Here is a 19,040-nt window from a genome sequence, read left to right on the forward strand (position 1 = left end):
ACACATTATTTGGGGGTATTTCTTTATCAAATATATTGAAGACACATCTGTCACTTTCAAAAAATACAATATGTGACACAGAACAGCAGCAAAGGTGACTGATGTGACATTTAACTAATAAAAGAAACATAAACTCACTGAAAGGAAAAAATACTATTTACATTGTGTTTTTAGTTCTAAAAGGCACACATGGCCCCAAGACAACTACTAATACTGATTTGTCCCTTTAACATGTTGCAATGGAGCCACTTCTATCATCATAATAGTATTATAGTATCATTATAGTGCAATATCAATACAACAGTGGGTCCATTCAACCACTAGCTGCAGCTGCTCTGAGGTTTTTGGTTCGGGTTGAGAGACCATGTTCCTTGCCATATCATGGCAAAACTCTAACTATGTACTTCATGTGGTTTTAGCACAGTCTAATATTCCACCATTTATTCTGATGTCTTTAAATTAAGAAAAACACATTAAATCATCAATATATTTTTATCTTTTTGTTCAGCAGTCAGTTGAACATAAATTCATTTACCAGTTGTCACATCTGGTTCCATCACAGATATACTCAAATAAACGCCTCTCTAGTCTAGTTATATAAATTGTAGCCAAGATATTAGGAGCTGGATTAATTTATTCACTTCTTGCTCTGCCCTTCCTTATAGGCTGACGTTTCTTTTTAGAGGAAAGTAAAATAACAAATTTAAAGTCAATCAGTGCTCCACAGTGTTGCATGACCAGTGGCAAGGAAGCCCATTTCCCTGTAATGCATGTTCAGAAAGCACCATAAATGACCCCAGGAAATGATTAGTGCTATTTTAAAGTATATTAAACTTTAATTTTTTCTTTTATTTTGAGACCTCTTGTCAATCGTGTACACAGGATGTGTGCGATACATAATAACAACTACATGCTATGAAGGTTAAACCTGGGTAATTGTTTTTCTACATAATATAGAAACACCTCACTATGTGTATGTAGAATGTACAATACAAGCAAGATTATTGTTTTATTCAACTTTTGTATGTCATTTGTATGCAAATGCGCCATATTCAGGCATAGCACGTACAATACAGACATTGTGTGTTAAGACCAGAGAGAGTAAAAACTGCTGCAGCTGTGTTCCCCCTCTGAGGAGGAAACACAGAAAGACAAGCTCCCCTTAAAAGTCTCTTGCCTTTTTTCTCCTGATACACATTTATTATTTCTCTTCCTTTTTTATCCATGACTTCTCACCAGCACACACTGCTTACAGTTTATTATTGATGATCAACGATGCTTAGACAGCTTTTGATTTAAGAGGTTGACAATAGTGGAGAAACAGCAGACAACTGAGAGCTGCACAGATGTCCATACACCATTATACCATTAGTCAGTGATGTTCAGCTCAGTTACTTTGTGATTAAGTGATGTAATTCTCTTTTTTGTGAGCTCTATTTTCCTCAATCTGCCTCGTCTCATTTTATATCACTTAAAATTTCATACATTTCCCATAATGATTCTGTAAATATAGGGAGTTTTTTTGGTAGTACTATCCTTTCCAACCCACAACAGCATGTCTGGTGATTTGCCATTTGATCTACCAGGGCTTCATTTGATGGAGAATTTGGTGCCAAAATGTTTCTGTGAAATCAATCATTATTATCATGTCATCAAACTTGATCAATGAGTATTAGAAAATGGATGGAGAGAAGCACTGTAGACTGACTTTTCACTGGTGAATTTTTCCTTTCCAGCTCAAACTTCTTTGTCTAATGAGGGTGAAACTTTATTTTTCATTTCAAGCTTAAGACTTCCATTAAGACCTCTATTTTGTCTATTAGCACTATCCTCTCAGTATAGTTCGCTTCAGGCTTCAAACAATTAGTCCCGCCGATTATATCTGATGAGTATTAATAGACGAGCACAAGCAGGAAAGTAACATAGCAGCTGAAAGCCATGTGTTCCTCTCAGACACTGTCACTTTTAATATCTACACAAGTAACAGATACAGCCTGTCAAGCTGTCCAACTGCTCAAAAATCTTGTTCATGATTGATTGTCTGCTTCACATCATTGAATAGTATTATATAAGAGAGCTATGATGTTCTGTTCACAGCTATAAATATCCTGGTGTTATCGACATATTACTGTTGCCATAGTGCATTGTTAAAGAAATATAAAAATTAAAACATAATCCCTGTCAACGCCTCTTCATCTATGTGTCACTGCTAAGCAAATAATGTATCTGATAAGAACACTTGCCCCCGTGCGGGAGCTGCATTCAGTTCATGGCATGTAATAAAGAGAGACAACAACTGGCTGTGCCCAAGGATGAATTGTAATAATTTGATTGATTCCTCGGCATTTCAATTAGCGCCATATATCAGCCGTGGACACATAACCTGGCTGACATTTATTAAAATTCCATAAAATACCATTATCAGCCAGATGTTAATTGACAAACCATTTTAAAACACATATTATAATTATCTCTTTATAACTTTTACCTATATAATCCTGAGTCAGTAGCTTTAATTACATTATCATTGACCTAAATGTGTGCAAGTGGAATGGGACCACAAGAAGGAAACACCAAACACGTATACTGGTGAGTTACCCTGTGTTTACTTCTTGTTTTACTTCCATGATAAAACCATTGAATTGTTTATCTGTGACATGCTGTAATGTCTATCTAAAGTTTGCTAATATTAGCCACCATAAGCTACAACAGATCAAGTAACAGCAAATTCCCATGTGTTATTCTTTCTTTCAAGAGTTGTTTTGCTTAAAGATGAAACCAATAATACATAACACCTGGTGTGATATTGTTTTTATGTTCACACACTTTTGCTTTGTAAGTGGTTATTTCCTTGTTGTTTGGTTAAAATTAATCCTGCTGGTCCCAAAAGAACAGAGTCAGTGCAATATGCCCAAGTGTGGCTTTAATGAATTGCAGTCCCCAAAGGATAAGCAAATTACTATGTAATTGTCATAATTAAAGCAAACATCTTGTTTCTGTACTGTAAAATAAAAGTGTTAACAGAATTGCTTGATGTGAGCCAGATGGAGAGCTAGACACATACATACACAAGCACAAAGTCTGGTGAAAGAGTGCACTGCAGTTTTGCTATTCCTGTTATACTTGTGCACCCCTATTTGTTTCATGAATCCTGGGTGTCCTCGGCATCCTGTGTGCCCAATGAGCAGCCCATCTGTTTCTGAAGTGGGTTTGATTGCAAACATTCCTCACAGAGTGTGAACTCACTGCCACGGCACTGCAATTCACCAACAATCTGTTAAATCTACGCCACTGCTGGTGGTTGATTGAGGAGCGCCAGTGCAACATCACTTCACTTTGACAACTACATTACAGGCGATAGCAACACACAGGCCAACAGGCACCACAAACAATCTGCATTTAAGTGAGCAATATCCAACTTGTTTTAACATTATGCATTTGAATTAAACATAATTTAGCAATTCAAAATGATCCCTATATAATGTTTGTTAGCAGACATAACATTGTGCAGTCTTCTTTATCTCTGTAACACTGCCAAAAGTAGGCTGAAAAGAATATGGAGTGAGTGAAGGAGCTGTTTACCTCATTGTGGCTTATTGTCAATAGATGGACAAAAGCGAATAGTGAATTGTCAACATGAACCTTTCCTCCACTTGATTGGATGAGTGCACCACACGCTGGTCTGTCATTGATCCAATTGTCAAAATGACATAAAACACGACGGCCGACTAGAATCGCTGGTGATGCAATATCATGTTTCAATTTCCACAAATGCAATGCTTAGTTTTAATTGTTCGTAATTATGTTACCAATTTAATTATTGGTTGATGCATATTTGAACAGGCTGAACTGATTCATGGGTATTTGTGTCTAGACTGAAAATTGAGAACATAATATGTTTTCTGACTGTGTGAGGCTACTAACCAACAGGGCTGAGCGAGTTTCAGTGCTGTAGCTGTTAACATGTATTGGACTTGAAACAGTCTTCAAAGACAAACCAAAAGAAACAACGGTTCCAACATTGACAAGAGAGCGTTGTAAGGTACTTATATGACAAAACATTCAAGCAGTGTAATATTGTTGACACAGCATGGCTGGTAATATTATAAGACGTGCTGTATTTTACAATATCTATAGCTCACAATACGCGTCAAAGTCCCTGAACAGTTGACAGGCATTTCATAAAAGAACAAATCTCTCTATTCTATTGTAGTTCACCTCTCCAATAACATAATGACTGACAGTAAAATCCATGTACTGTGAGATAGGTGTATAATAAATCCCACAGAAATCCTCTTCCTGCACTCCAGCTTAGCTATACATGCAGTTGGTAACTTTTCCTCCCGGCCTTTTACTTGCAAGTTTGAGTGGATTTCAACCAATCAATTACGCAGTCATTTTTTATTAATATGGCACATAAAAAATAAATAATTAATTAAATGAAATAACAGCATCGAGCAATATAAGAGCAGAAACAAACCTGGACAATGAAATCACAAAACACATGGAGTAGAAAATGCATGACGTGATAAAAAATCACATCAAATAAATTCACTTCCCTATAGCATACTGACCATTAGAACTACAGTGGGGTTTTTTTAGCCAAGCTAAAATGATTCACACGAGGTGCTTAAAAGCTTAGTCTGAAGAAGAGAGTCGGAGCAAGTCTGAATGGCTGAGTAACAAAGCTGGATAGTGTAGCTAAACCATTTATCTGCAGTTAAGCTCTTACAGATACACACCCAAACTGTGCTCTCTGATCTGTGGCAGAAATAATTCACAGGACTTAACGTATGAATACCCATAAAACAGTCAACATGCTGCCTGAGAAAGAAATTAGCTACAACTCAATACTTGCCAATAAAGCGATGGGAAAAACATTTATGTGCGCATCATTTTTTGAATATTTTTTTCTACCCAAGTCAAGTAATCCTTTATTCTGACAGGAGACAGATTTAGATACCAGCAGCATCTGGATAAATGTGTATAATTTAAACATCAATAAATCATTATCCTATTAATGTTAAGACATTAGTATAATACATGTAAACAAACTAGAAAACTGGAATCCACTATGCAGTTTGTCAAAGTAAACAGTAAAAGTTTTCAGAGCTCTTGACAAGGAGCGACATTACGACAGGAGCCGGAAGTCTATTGAAAAATGAGACTTTAATTTTGTGTTTTGCTGATATATGATTGAAAGAGGCTTTCAATCTTTTGTATTATAGTGTCATTTATATATTTATTGTAAGTATATCAACATCTCGGTATCAGTTAAAGATGTTAAAGATGATAGATGATGTTAAAATTTGTTACTTGCAGCACTTTTGAAGATGCAAAACATCTGCCAAGCATCATATTAGTCCATAAAGGCGATGATTGCTACTGTGCCTGAGAAGCCATGCACATCCAGCATACACTTCACTTACTGGTTTAAGGGTCTATCTCAGCATGCATTGAACAACAAGCAGGGAAGCAACATGCGACTGAACACTCAATCACAGGGCCAATATAAAAAAACGTGTTGATCTCTGGTTGGTCCAAACAACAAACAAACCTAGAGGTATTCAGCTTAACAGTTATCAGCAAATGACAAAAGGCAAACAGGTGTAAGCTCTCAGTCTCAGTCCAACAGTAGCCCGAAATTGACTCTCCAATGCTACTCTACATGAGCAGTAAATACAACTGGGTTTCTGAGAAGAAAATAAAGACTAAAAGAAAATGTGAACAAAGCACAAGCACACATTGGGTAAGAGGTGGTACAGGTGTGAAGACAGTGTGTATTCTGGACAGGTCACCAGTGCACAGATGCAAATATATTCACACCTATGGGAAATGTTAGAATCATCAGTTCACCTAATCTGCATGTTCTTCTTTAGACTGTGGGAGGGAATGGAAGCACCTGGAGGAAACCCGCATGGGATAAAGATGCAAATTCCTCACAGAAAGGCAGCGGCCTCCCTCAGGACTCCAGATCGAGAACATTCTTGCTTAAAGTGACAGTGCTGACTGCGAAGTATGCTCTCATTCATGCCAATGGGACAATTTACAGTGTTCAGTTCAAGTGACTCAAACAGTATTAAATTCAAACACAGAGAATATTATATGGGCTTCTGAGGGAAAAATTTAAAGTCAGATATGTAACATCAAACCTACAAAAAACAAATGATGTGTGTGTGTGTGTGTGTGTGTGTGTGTGTGTGTGTGTGTGTTTGTAGGTGTGTGAAGGAGAGGGGGTATATTTGGGTGTCAGAAGCTGACAAAGTAACACAGTGCCGAGGTGTGGCTGTTCATTTTATGTCCTTCTCCTTTCAAGGCCTCGGTTTGTTTTATTTGTAAACACACTGTCGGGTAATAAGTGGCATGATACGACGGAGGTTGTTAAATTATGACAACACAAACATTATATATACAAAACTTGCAAATGCCTGTCAGAATGTGCTGTATGCAAACTAGATAATTATATTGCTCGTGTTGTGTACTTTGTCTTTGTTGTGTTTTTATAAGCCCAGTGCCTGCCAATGTTTTCTGTATGAATGTAGCCTTTACTCCTGCCAGTGCACGGACATATGCTGACTTTAGCCGATCTTTAGGAAATCCAGTAGCCTTTTGGACTTTCAAAAGGACTTTCAGTTTATACAGACAAATGTGTGGCTCAAGGAGGTTTTTCAACATGGTTGTTTCATCTAAGCAAAAGCCTTGGTAAGCTGCCAGCTTCCTTACCCACATACTACAGCTTAAAACCCACATTGGATTTGCTTTCCATCAATTTACCTGACACAGAAATTTAAGGAAGTGTTAAAGTTGGCATTAAAGAGTTGAAATACTTATCTATTATGGTCATTACAACCCTTTGAACATGAGCACACACTCTTTCCAAATAAAGCCCACCACTGAGCTAAGGCTGATTTCATGTGTTGGATTCTAAGAGCATTATAGAAGGAGACAGGGTATGTTTACTACAACCCCTCCGGCATCGGATCAAATATTCATGAAGACAAATAGTATCCAGCCTGGTCTGCAACCACAGCATGTAATTCAGATTTTGCCATCTGCACTGAAATAAGGGATTACAAGCTGTGAGAGACCTAATTTCAGACCTGACGTAACACTACAGGGACAGTAGAAAGTTACAGTAACAGAACCAGAACGAGAAAAGAGGTTGGACTGGATTTCGGTATATATGTCACAGCACAGGGGCTTTCCAGCACGTGAAGAGTATGCTGTAAAGATAACAACCCTGAAGATCCAGGAATGTTCATTTTGGAATGAGTGTACAAGGTGACTGCTTTAATACATACAAGGTTCTTGTAGAGCTGGCGGGTGGAGATATAGAGATAACCAGCAACAAATGTGCAGCATTAAGTGTTTTTTAGTAGTATGAAAGAACACAACAGTTTTGTGGCTTTAGGCTTTCCAGAATGCTTGACATAAGAAGTTAGTCATTCTATAGGTAAAGATGAAACTGTTGACTTGAGTGAATTCTGTGTCTCACAATCTGTGAATAAAAGTCAAGGATTTACCTGTGAGTGAGCGCTTGCGACTGCGGGAGCTGCCACATCCAGCGCATTCAGAGAACTTGGACCACGGTGTTAGAGTGCAGTCATCCTTGCAAGCTACCCAGCACTCTCTGCTCTGAGGGGGCAAGGGGCCAGCCCATTGCAGGCACTCTGTTATATTGGCCGATTCACCGCTCTCCTCAACACAACTGACTCCTGCAAACACGGGGGGGGGGCGAAGAATGTTACTCCAATTATAGAGACAATGCACACATAACAGATAACAAGTTAAGTCATTCAGTTCAGGTATGGTATTGTTTTATATCAGATATTTTCAGGAACAGGGAGGGAAACATCTATTAATCCATTTTTTTTATGTTTGGTCGTACAAAAGAAAAGGTAGCTATATAATAGTCATTGCATAAACCATAGCTATAAAGAATATCCCTGTGCAGCCTTCATGTAAAACATGGTGAAATGCTAATTCAACCTTCAAGCACAAAACCTTTTATCAGACATCCTTCAGATAACTATGATTTATTGAATAAAAACAAGGCATACAGAATAACCGATTAACGTGAAAGCTAAATACTTTTGACAGAATGATGTATACACTATCTAATCAGTGTATCGGTATCTGATCAATGAAGAATAAAGACATCACAACCCTTTAATATTGCTGCAATATGTGCCTGTGGTATAATAATTACTTTGAACACACAGCAAGACCAGATGGGTTACTAAACACCTAATGTAGCACTCAATTTACTATAAGCACATTTTCAGTCCAATTTGGGTTTGATCACTTTGGAAAATACCCTAAATACGTGTTTTAGAATTATTTTATATCTTTTACATCAAAATGAGTATCAAAGAAGTAGGGCCACTCTCAGAAAAGACAGAGCTAGCTGTAATTAAGGAAAAAGACTGAAGGAATGTCAATATGTGAGGTACGTCAGAACCACTACATAAAAGAGCAAAAGCTTGCCTTAAACACATGAAAATAGTCCTTGTTTGTATTATTTTATTTTTAAGTGCATTCCTGTGAGAGGCATATCTCAAGAATACTAACTACTTTAAATTTCCTTACACCACAGGTTATCTCTCTAGAGTAGATGATTTGATTTTGAAGCGCCTTGCTGCATATATTTGCATACTAATGAAGGTTCCTGTGACACTGGTATAATGTCTGTGCTTCAAGATATGTATTTTCTTAAGCGCTTAAATGTGTTTCATTTGTGTGAACATATAAATATTTTCTTATTGATGCACTTTTTAACTAAGTGTTTATTATACCAGGATACCATGTCTTGCTACAGATACTGCATCAGTATCATTTTGGGGGGATTAGATGTTAATTTGTGTTTATAAGATATGGAGACTCACACTAAAGTGTCACTAAGACAAGTCAACAAGAAAAATAAGTAACACAAACTGCATTATTTTTATCATGTATCACTCCCCAGGTAAAAACATTTCCTTAATTTCCAACACTGATATTTCAGTCTGCATGGATGTTAGCAGGAATAATCATTCTGTGAGTGTCAGTGCAGTGATTCAGCCCAGATAAGAGGGAAGCAACATGAATGAGAAGCCTTAAAAATAGTGATAAACCTAATCTGAGTGGATTAAATAAATAAAATAAAATCAAAGATCAAATGAGTAGGTGTGTGGACAGTACGCTCCTGTAGAGTCTGCTAACTAAGGAGAGAGAGAGAGAGAGAGAGAGAGAGAGAGAGAGAGAGAGAGAGAGAGAGAGAGAGAGAAGGACAAAGGATTTATGTAGTTTTTTCATGTTCCACTAATTGGACAGGAGCAGCTGATTGGACTCAAGCCTTCTTAAACAATAAATAAGAGACGACAGACAGAGTACACAGGATCAGTGATCAAATACATTGTTCTCTCATGGACACTGGAATTTAAATAAAGCAATGTTACCAGTGAATATAATTCTCTTCCCCAGAATGCCTCTGTGTCTTTGAGGATTCACTGATATACAAACATGCCTTTAATCCATTTTATTGATTTCTATTTGACTTTTAAATTTTGCCCTCTGACAAAAACTGTTGGATTTCTACATGTCTGTCGAGAATGTGTGGGATGGTCATTTACATACAAGGCCTCTACAAAGGCATTGAAAGGGAGACGATAGCTATTATTGAAGTGCATTTATGTAACGTTCACAATCACAGCTATAAAAAAAAGATCTTCTATTTTTCAATGTACGTGTTTAGGTTAAAGAGTGATGCTATTATGATGAACCTTCAAATGTGAATCCCTTTTTTCCTTTTAACAATCCTGTTTGAAAAACAACAAATCATTAACAGCTGCTACAGTACTATTAGTCCAATGAGCACCACTGTGGGGATAATAACACGTCCCTGTTGACACTTAGTTCTGTCCATTTACCTTGAATGGTCTTCTCTCTTTCTCTTTCCCTAATGTCTTGTATTAGCAGATCCAAGCACTGCAAGTACTGACATTTTGATTTTGAACTGGATGCCACACATTTTTAACATAATAATTTCAGCCTCTGGTTGCCCAAGCCCATTTACGTGGCCTTTCACATCTTCTCCTCTCTCAAATTTTTTTTCACGGGATCTCCACCAGTGACAAGGATCGTCGTTAATTATACAGCTACTTAGAAAGGTGAACATTTCTGAGGAACAGTTGAAGGGAGTAGCTTTGAAGAGGAATGTGACACTTCAGATTTTTAAATATCAATTGCAAGCTTTTATCAATCCGACCCTGAACATGTTACATTTTCTATAATTACTTTTAATACTTATTCATCTCATAAAAGCCCCTCACATTAAATATAATCTTTATGTTAATTCAACCATACTGCTTGTATACTGTTCTTCTATGTGATTCCTTGGGAAGAGTAATGTGGATTGGATTCATTATGGACTAATTTTTCCTGCAGCAAAAGATCATCAGCATGACTCATTTTCTATTGAATAATTTCTCAAAACAGTTCCAGTTCTACTCAGGGAGGGATATAACAAACCCAGCTGGTTATGAGCCACACATTGGCAGAATTTAGACAGTGTGTTGTAGTAAGTGTGAAATCCATTAATTCGTTGTGTAACCCAAGTTATCAGCTACAACTTCATATATGTTTTTCAGAGTTGTCTGTTCTATATAGTGAAGGATTTACTTTCGGCAAGGTTAGGATTACTGTTTTTAAATCTTGGCTTATTTAGTAATGGCTCTTATCTATGACCCCCAGCATATCGGGTCAGCATGTACCACAACCCTCAACTCATTTTACCATTTGGTCAGACATTAGCATCCATTCAACATGCAGCCTGCATCCGACATGGGGCCAGACAAGTGAGAAAGTATTTACTCAAGCCAAGGGCATATTGGCTATGTAAACAACAAACTTAAATCACATGCTTACGTCTGAAACTTGGCTCTGATTCTGACCTTAGAGTAAATGCCTGAGCCAATGTGTCCAGGAATCTAGCTGTTCCTGACTGGGCTGAAAATCAATAGCCAATATTTTAAGTGTTTGGTAACTGGGATTTGTTTACTCAACACTAGTAATCTAGCAGTGTACCAGGGCTGTACTAAAACTACCATTTCTTAACCCACACTCTTGTAATTCTCACAGGAAATCCAACCTGGCAGCCACAATAATGAAAGAAAAATTGTGTTGACTCATTGCTAGTGTTAGTTCAGCCAGACTGTCACTGATTATATTAAACACAACAACTACTGTAGGTATTCTTGTAATTAAGGGTGAAACAATATTGACAAAAGTTCAGTGCAATACAAACAATGCGGTTTACATCCACCACTTCATGTAGATGCACCCCCAATTTACAAAGCAAACGTGGGAAATGCTGTCATTCAGATATATTTGGATGCAACATGAATACAAACAAAGTCAGGGAAACAGATGCAGATGTGCACTAAGTGTCACAAATAGAGGCAAAGGTGAGCTGAAAATATTATAACTAGAGGAAGAGTTTGGCATTATCCTGAGTTCTATGACTCTATGAATATACAAGAGCCAAGAAAATTTGAGGAAAAACTGAGTTCCTGGTTCCTTCTAAAATACATCTGAAATCTGCCTGTCTGAGCTGTGACACACTGCTCAGCAAGCAAATGTCGTGGCAGTCGGATGGAAAATATTTCCATTGGCTGTTTGTGGCCAGAAGACAGACCGATATAATTAGACCCCAAAAAACTGCACAGTGCAACTAAGTAGCACTACATCTTTATCATGTGTTACCATGCAACACTTCATGCTGAGAGTGAACATATGGTTGATAAGGATAATAAGTGTACTAACCCCTTTTAATTCTTAAATGTTTTCCCCATTTTTGGTATCTTAATGTGTGGTAATTATTCACAATTAAATGATTTAAAAATGTTTTATTCATATAATAACTAATCTCAGTCAATCTCAGAAAACTCAGTCATTTACAAATTTGTTGATTCCTGCATTCATCTATTATCTATATTAGGTCCCAGTTGGCACTCGGTGAGAGGCAGGGTACACCCTGTACAGGTCTCTAGTCAATCACAGGGCTGACACACAGACAGGCAACTATTTATTATCACATTCACGCCTACGGGCAATTTAGAGTTGCCAATCAATCTAACCTAGAGATAAAGGTACAGGATTTGTCGATAATTACTTATGACTAAATGACATAACAGTTAACAAAGCCTGATTGGGCAAGACCGTAATCCTTATTAGCCCTGAAAATGATTATCCTTATGAGCCCTGAAAGTTTTACAAATGACTACATGCTTTATTATATGAAATCATTATTAATCAATAATGGTTTAATAATGACAGCAGTGTTACCTGTAATGAATGTGAAATGTATTGTTTAAGAGACCATCATTTTGGAGAAGAGAAGCTTTTCCTACGTCAGGCAGTGAATGTAAATGCACCACTGACTTTTTAGTGCTAAAGTGAGAAACGGCTTATGTTTTGCAGTGGAACAAGTTGTATGTCTGACATGATAATGCAGCACAACTTCCTTGTTCATATTCAATTTCTCAATGAAGAGAAATATTTGAAATAAATACCATCTCACGCACCTGTCTGCTGTAAATACAGCAACTATAGTGAATACTGAGTTTATGGAAACTAACATTATATGGAATATTATGAGCGTGTTTCAAAAGGGAAAATAGAAAATGAATAAAGCATCATTTGCATTTGGACTAGAAACTGCATACTTATAAGAGTAATTACATTAACACAAAGCTTCATCTTCATCAGTAGTGACATTATCTAAATCAGACCATAATGTAATTTGTACTTTTGAGTGTGGATGGATGAAGGCATACGGAGATCTTTGGCAGGGCATTGCAGCATCTTTTAAGGTCCTTGAATAATATAATTGTGAAACCCATGCTATATGCTATGCACTGCTATGCCACAACATGCTGTCATTAAATCTTTCATATATCTTTATTCAAAGTTTCTATGCATTTAATATAGCCCTATTCCCAATTATTGTGTCCTAATTATGCCCCAATTTGACATTTATATGGCATTTTGTATTGGATTGGTTCAGACAACCATGGATAAATTCTTTGTTGCATAAAACCTATATTTAAATTCTGTATATCCACCAACTACAAATTCCAGTCTCATACTTTCCATTTTTGAAATGTCACAGGTATTTAACTTAGTCATTTTCTAATCATATTCAAATAGGATGCTCTAAAGGTCAATGAGGGTTGCTCTTAACCTGGGAACACTACAGACACTTTTCGTATCCTCACTAAAAAGTCATAGAAACACACTTGAGAAATATCAGTAATAATTACACTGCTAAGTAAAAGGGAGCAACAGCAAGAGCAGAAAAGCTAGAAAGTTCTCAAGGCGGCACAGAAAGACACTGAAAACTTTGCTTGAATCACATCAGTAAATTAGATAGAAAAGCCAGTTTCTGGGATTTATTGGGACATTTGCTTTCCTCTAAACGAGTCTGAAATGATCCAATTAACACTCTTGGCTTTTTAACGATTTGGGCCAGTGGCAGTCGTTTTCACAACTCCACTCAGAGAAATGCAGTTCTTCACAAAGGACAGTACTCAGGAATCTGCAGAGTCCAGAAAACACTCAAACACACTCACATGCTCACAGAGCACAATCAATTAGGGGTCACAGGGACACGATACAATAATAAATATTGCCAATAGTGATGATTGCACTGTACCATGATGGTATGCAATATGGGACATATTGCAGATAATCATCAACAACACGTCATAATAAGTTGTAAAGAGGAAAGTATCCCCATAAAGGAAAAACATATTTTTTATTAAGCAGGAATTATGTCATGCACAGCAGTGCAGAATGGCAACAGTCTTGCTCCTGGTTTTAAGACAACAGAGATAAAATACACACAGCCACATAAAAAAAAAAAAAAAAAAAAAAAAAACAGTTCCAGAGTTAAAATGTCAGCAGTAAAGGAAGAATCAACCTCCAACCTACTGGGGGCTGTATACTCTTTTGAATTAACTGCACATTACCTGCAGACTGCAAAAAAAATGACACACCTTGAGTGCCCATGTAAGGAAAACACATTTGTTATATGTTTATACATTGAGGACAACCAACGTTCATTGTTTACAAGTGACAAAATTTATTTTTGTGGATTATGAATATTTTTTTTTTATAGCTTTGCTCTTCTTGTGTTACATTATTAATAGAGTGTGTTCTGTGAGTGTTTATTTTCATTTCTGATTTACGGACTATAAATCACAGTTTCTGTCAATGTCAGATTTTATAACTCCGGATTCTCGAGCTATGAAGCACATATTCATCATTTCATAAAAAAAAAAAAAATAAAACTGTATTGGCAATGTTGTGTGAGCCGAACAGGTTTCTAAATAGTTTTTTAAACTTTATTGTGTGAGTCAGTCCACACATGATTCTGTGAGTAACAAGGCTCATTTTTTCAACCTGCTGTTAAAATGGGCTTGTGGCCATTTGTTGCATTCATTAATAAGAAACTAGTGTTGTGATGAGATCATCAAGACAACAGATGGAAAGGTTCATCTCATTACAGTCTCTGGACAAATTGCCTCTGTCTTTTAATGTTTCCATCACTTGCTTGTTAAAGGAGCAGTTTTGAAAGGGCTATTAGGTCCCATTAAATAAGGAGAGTAAATAGATGGAAGAGCAAATAACAAAATGGTGATAAAGCAGCAAGTCTAGAGAATATAATAGGTCAGCAAAGAAAGAAAACACTTGCCTCGTGTTTCTAAACCATTTCCACAGGCTTCTTCTGGTCCAGATAATCCACGTCGAACAGAATCTGGAACCAGAGTACAGCTGTGCCACTTGTGGGTCTTCCACCTACACAAGAACACAAAGACAGAAAGACTTTGGAATGGCAGTGTATTACTGCAGCTTCATTTACACAGCAGGCAAAAGTTCTTGATTTGTGCAACATTTACATATTCTAATTTGCAAATTGAATAATGCTATTGGTTAGTAGTATCAAGAGTCTATAAACAATTTAAATAATCCCATTATAAAAACGAACCATTCTTAAGGATTTTGAGTTTATCTCTAAATCCACAGTACATCCTATCAATATATTATTTAAAGTGTATAATGTTCTTGGTTTGTACTGCCCATGTCAATTGTTAAAAAAAGGTCTGAGGAAAAAAAATGGGGAAATTACAGGCGATTTGTATAAACTTATAAGCCTACTTCTTAACTTTAATGATTAATCAATTATTGATATTCAGTCTCAACAAGGAAGCACCATAAAACTGAATCCCAAACACTAATAAAAATAAAAACCAATAGTAGTACTGCACTAGTTACAGTGAGCAGACTACATATCAGTATACGTATATATCTAAAGGTGCTTGCTATCGAACCCCAAATATGACAGGTGGTTTCTTTAAACAAGGAATATTTTAGCACACCTCATCAAAATACTATACTGAACAGATTTGTATGAACTACTGTATAGTAAGCTAGTTACAAGCTAGTAAGAATGCTTAAATCCTGCTTTCTTATTCACCAGTGTGCTGTATACATATGCTCTGTAACTTTATGGAACTATAGTTTGAATTTATAACCTCCCTATAACAATAACTATCACAGCTGTCAGAAAATAACTTTCCTATTTGTTCGTGGCTTATCACATTAATAGCAATAACTGATTAAGCACAAGTGGCCTTGTTATATTCTAACAGCTTCGACAGGCTGCTTGTGTCTACATTCTGCTTTTTTTCTATGCTGCAGTACAAAAATGCCCCCATGTTTACTAATACCATTACACTGTATGAGCCACATGAGAGTATGTGTCATATGTCATGTTGTCTGATGTATAAAAGCACATGCATACATCTCAAGTATTTCACAACTTTAGTGCACACCTTTGACACTGGTTATTTACAAATAGGTTGCACTTACAGAACACTGTGCTATTATATAGCAGATAAATGAAGATAACTTATCCTTGGATAAGAAAGGAAAACGGTTGGTTATAAATTGCGCTTTTACCTATACACTGGACATACAGGAAGTGATTCACACTCTCTTTCTTCATACAGTGTGTCAGGACACTCTTGACCTCCATTAGCAGACCTCTGAATGATGGTCCTGTATCGAGACTGTGTGGCGGCAGTTGCATTATCTGTTGAACATGAAACACAATCTTCACAGAAAGGCTGCGTTTAGTGGCAGATTAGTTGCACAGTTGAATTTAAGTGAATACTTTCCAGGAGGAAGAGAAAGTAAAATGATACTGGGACAAATGGCTGACAAGTATAGTCGGGGACACCAAACAAATGGAGACACAATATCACCACTGCAGTCTAATATATTCAAAGAGATGGCTAAAAAACAAGTGGTCTCAAAGTTGATCTGATCCTGATTAGCTTGCCCTTGTGAGTGTGATGTCCTCCACTTCACTGCAGTCTGTTTTCGGACACACCACACTGTAATGGCTTCATTTGGCTCACGCTCTAAGGCTCATTACACAACACTAATTACTAAACATTGAAAATGGTGCAATTAAGAAAGTGATTACATCATCAGCGGACCCAATGGACTACAGCATATTTACAGAGACGAGATGCCTGCTCAATTCTTTTAAAAACAATTACATACTTTTTGATTTCCAAGATACTTACAATACACATATTGAAACCCATTAAATATCCATTTTCCTCTTGGTGTGTCAGCTTAATGTAATGGACAGTTAACACTGTCATTTACACTTAAAACTAATCACTGAATACACAAGAGACATCAAGGTAGTGCACATTTGTATGGCTACATTTTATACCTCTAGTCTCTGGTGGCATTGTTATAATAAAACAACATTGAACAGTAACAGTAAAACAACGAGCCTCATGCCTTATGAGGCTTTCCACATACTGTGTATTGATAGTGTAGCTTTATACTATTATAAATAATTAAATAATAATAATTAAATTATATATTTTCCAGAGCTGCAGGTCAGTATTATTTTCATTTTCTATTAATCTGATGATTATTTTTTCAATTTATCGACCAGTTGTTTGATCAATAAAACTTTTTTAATCAAATTTCCCAAAATTCAAGTTGATATATCTATATTGCTATTTTTGACTGACCAACAGTTCAAAACCCAAAGATATTGAGTTTTAGTTTAAGTAATGTTTCCTTGAAAATTTCATGAGAAGAGCTACCTTGCATGCAGGTTGATGGGCAGGCTGTCCATTCACTGAAGGGTGTCACAATGCAGTCTTTCTTGCAGGGTAGCAAACACGGTCGGACGGTTTCTGGACGAGCAGAATCCGAACACCTAAACAGACAAACAGTGGTCTTAAATTCTCTTCATCCCCACAGGCAATAAATGATAAACGTCCTGAGTTTCGCTGGTAACAGGACAGTGCAGTGAAACAACTGCCCTGTCCTTGACATCACACATCTCCCCACAGAAAACATGATTGATTACATGTCCCCCTGCCTACACGCTCAGGCAAAAGGGGAAAAAATATAAAAATTTACAGTTTTCTCACACATTCAGTCGCTTCCCAGGGTACAAATATTGCTCTATGAAAGAAAAATCCTCCTGCTATTGGAGTGCACAAAGTGCCCGTATTTTATGGTTCATAATAGTTGGTCAGTTTTAAAACCAATTATCTTAAAGCTGCACTAATAAAAATGTTTTATATCAGCATTAGATCAAATACATTACGTGTAAAGTGGAAGGGGTGGCTTGTCGTGACAATTATCACCTCAGCTCTGGAGTTCTTCTCAGCTTTATGGAGCCTTTTAGTCTGTTTTGGATCATTGTGTTGGATTTCCATCCCACAACTTCATTCTCATCAACCTCCTCAACTGCTCCTCCTGACAAACCCACTGTACACTACCAGCCCATAACCAAACAGCAGACAGACAAAGTTAGCAACTGGCTAGTGAACAAATGGCGGCATATAAAAACGCTTTTATAGAGCCAGATGTTTTCTCAGAGTAAAGACCAAAGCAGAGCTGAACAAATCCAAACAAAAAACTAAAATTTCTCCTTGTAGTCAAAGTGTAGTCAAATTTATTGTATCATGATAAACTGTTATGTATTGTCTCCGAATAAACAAACACTCACAAGAACAAAAAGAAAACAAAAAGAAAATATGAAACACAAGACACAACGCATAACACAACCCAACAATGCAAAGGAAAAAGTAATACATTCTACTCAACAAAAACAGAAAAGAGTAACGACCTTAAGATAGCCATTAAAATAAATGATCAAACTACGGAGTAAGAGTCAGTGATAGCATTATTTCAACACATTTGTGTTATTCTGTGATAACAGAACATTTTCAAATAAGCCAAATAATAGAAAGAGATTATGTGGGCTTCAGGTAAATTATTTCCCTCAGAAGGGCCCTAAACATAAAAGCTGTTTTAACAATTTCCCACAAACACAAAGAGGATCTGACCAGAGCATCTAAGTGTGTATTTTGAAGTATAAGCCACAAAGAATTGTTTTAAGCAAAAAGGATAGTTACATTTAATGCATTTAAAGATACGGTGAAGCAGTTAAATTGGTGTATCAAGGGGGAGCTTTTATATACTGTCAATGAGGGAGCCATCTGAGTGAACCAAGCATTGTACAATGATACATAAAAGCAAGAACATCCCTATTTGAATCTGTGGCGAAGCAATTCTCTTTCTGACAATAAATGTAAAACCTTGAGAAGAATGATACGGAACATCAGCACCACAATTTTTTTTTAAACTTTTTGTTGTTCACAATGTGTCAATGCCTTGTTTGAAAGTAACTTCAATATCCATTTATGAACCAAAATATTTAATTCTATCAACTTCCTAGAGTGATATATCCCCATTGCAAGCTAAAACCAGAGAGTTGTATTTGGAGTTTAGGTTCTGTCCTGTATCAAGAACAAATGTATAATATTTATTTATACTGAACAGAAATTTGTGAGCTGACAATCAAGTCTGTAGAATGTCAAATTCAGATTGCTCTTGAACTTGTGATTAGGAAGATTTCTATGTAAATATAATAGTATCATCTGCACATAATTGAA

At 36.6% G+C, this 19,040-nt stretch overlaps 1 protein-coding gene across 1 annotated transcript in view; it reads right to left on the reverse strand.

The window, feature by feature from the left end:
• Positions 1-19,040, reverse strand: part of thsd7ba (thrombospondin, type I, domain containing 7Ba) — a 162,183-nt gene that overhangs the window by 38,942 nt on the left and 104,201 nt on the right. Inside the window, exons 11-14 of the mRNA XM_051404709.1 lie at positions 17,175-17,290; positions 16,003-16,135; positions 14,735-14,838; positions 7,524-7,715 (exon numbers count right to left, since the gene is read on the reverse strand). Of these exons, the coding sequence (XP_051260669.1) occupies positions 7,524-7,715; positions 14,735-14,838; positions 16,003-16,135; positions 17,175-17,290 (545 nt within the window). The remainder of the gene's footprint in view (positions 1-7,523; positions 7,716-14,734; positions 14,839-16,002; positions 16,136-17,174; positions 17,291-19,040) is intronic.

This window comes from Dicentrarchus labrax, unplaced genomic scaffold (assembly GCF_905237075.1).
Source record: "Dicentrarchus labrax unplaced genomic scaffold, dlabrax2021, whole genome shotgun sequence".
Taxonomy (NCBI): Eukaryota; Metazoa; Chordata; class Actinopteri; family Moronidae; genus Dicentrarchus; species Dicentrarchus labrax.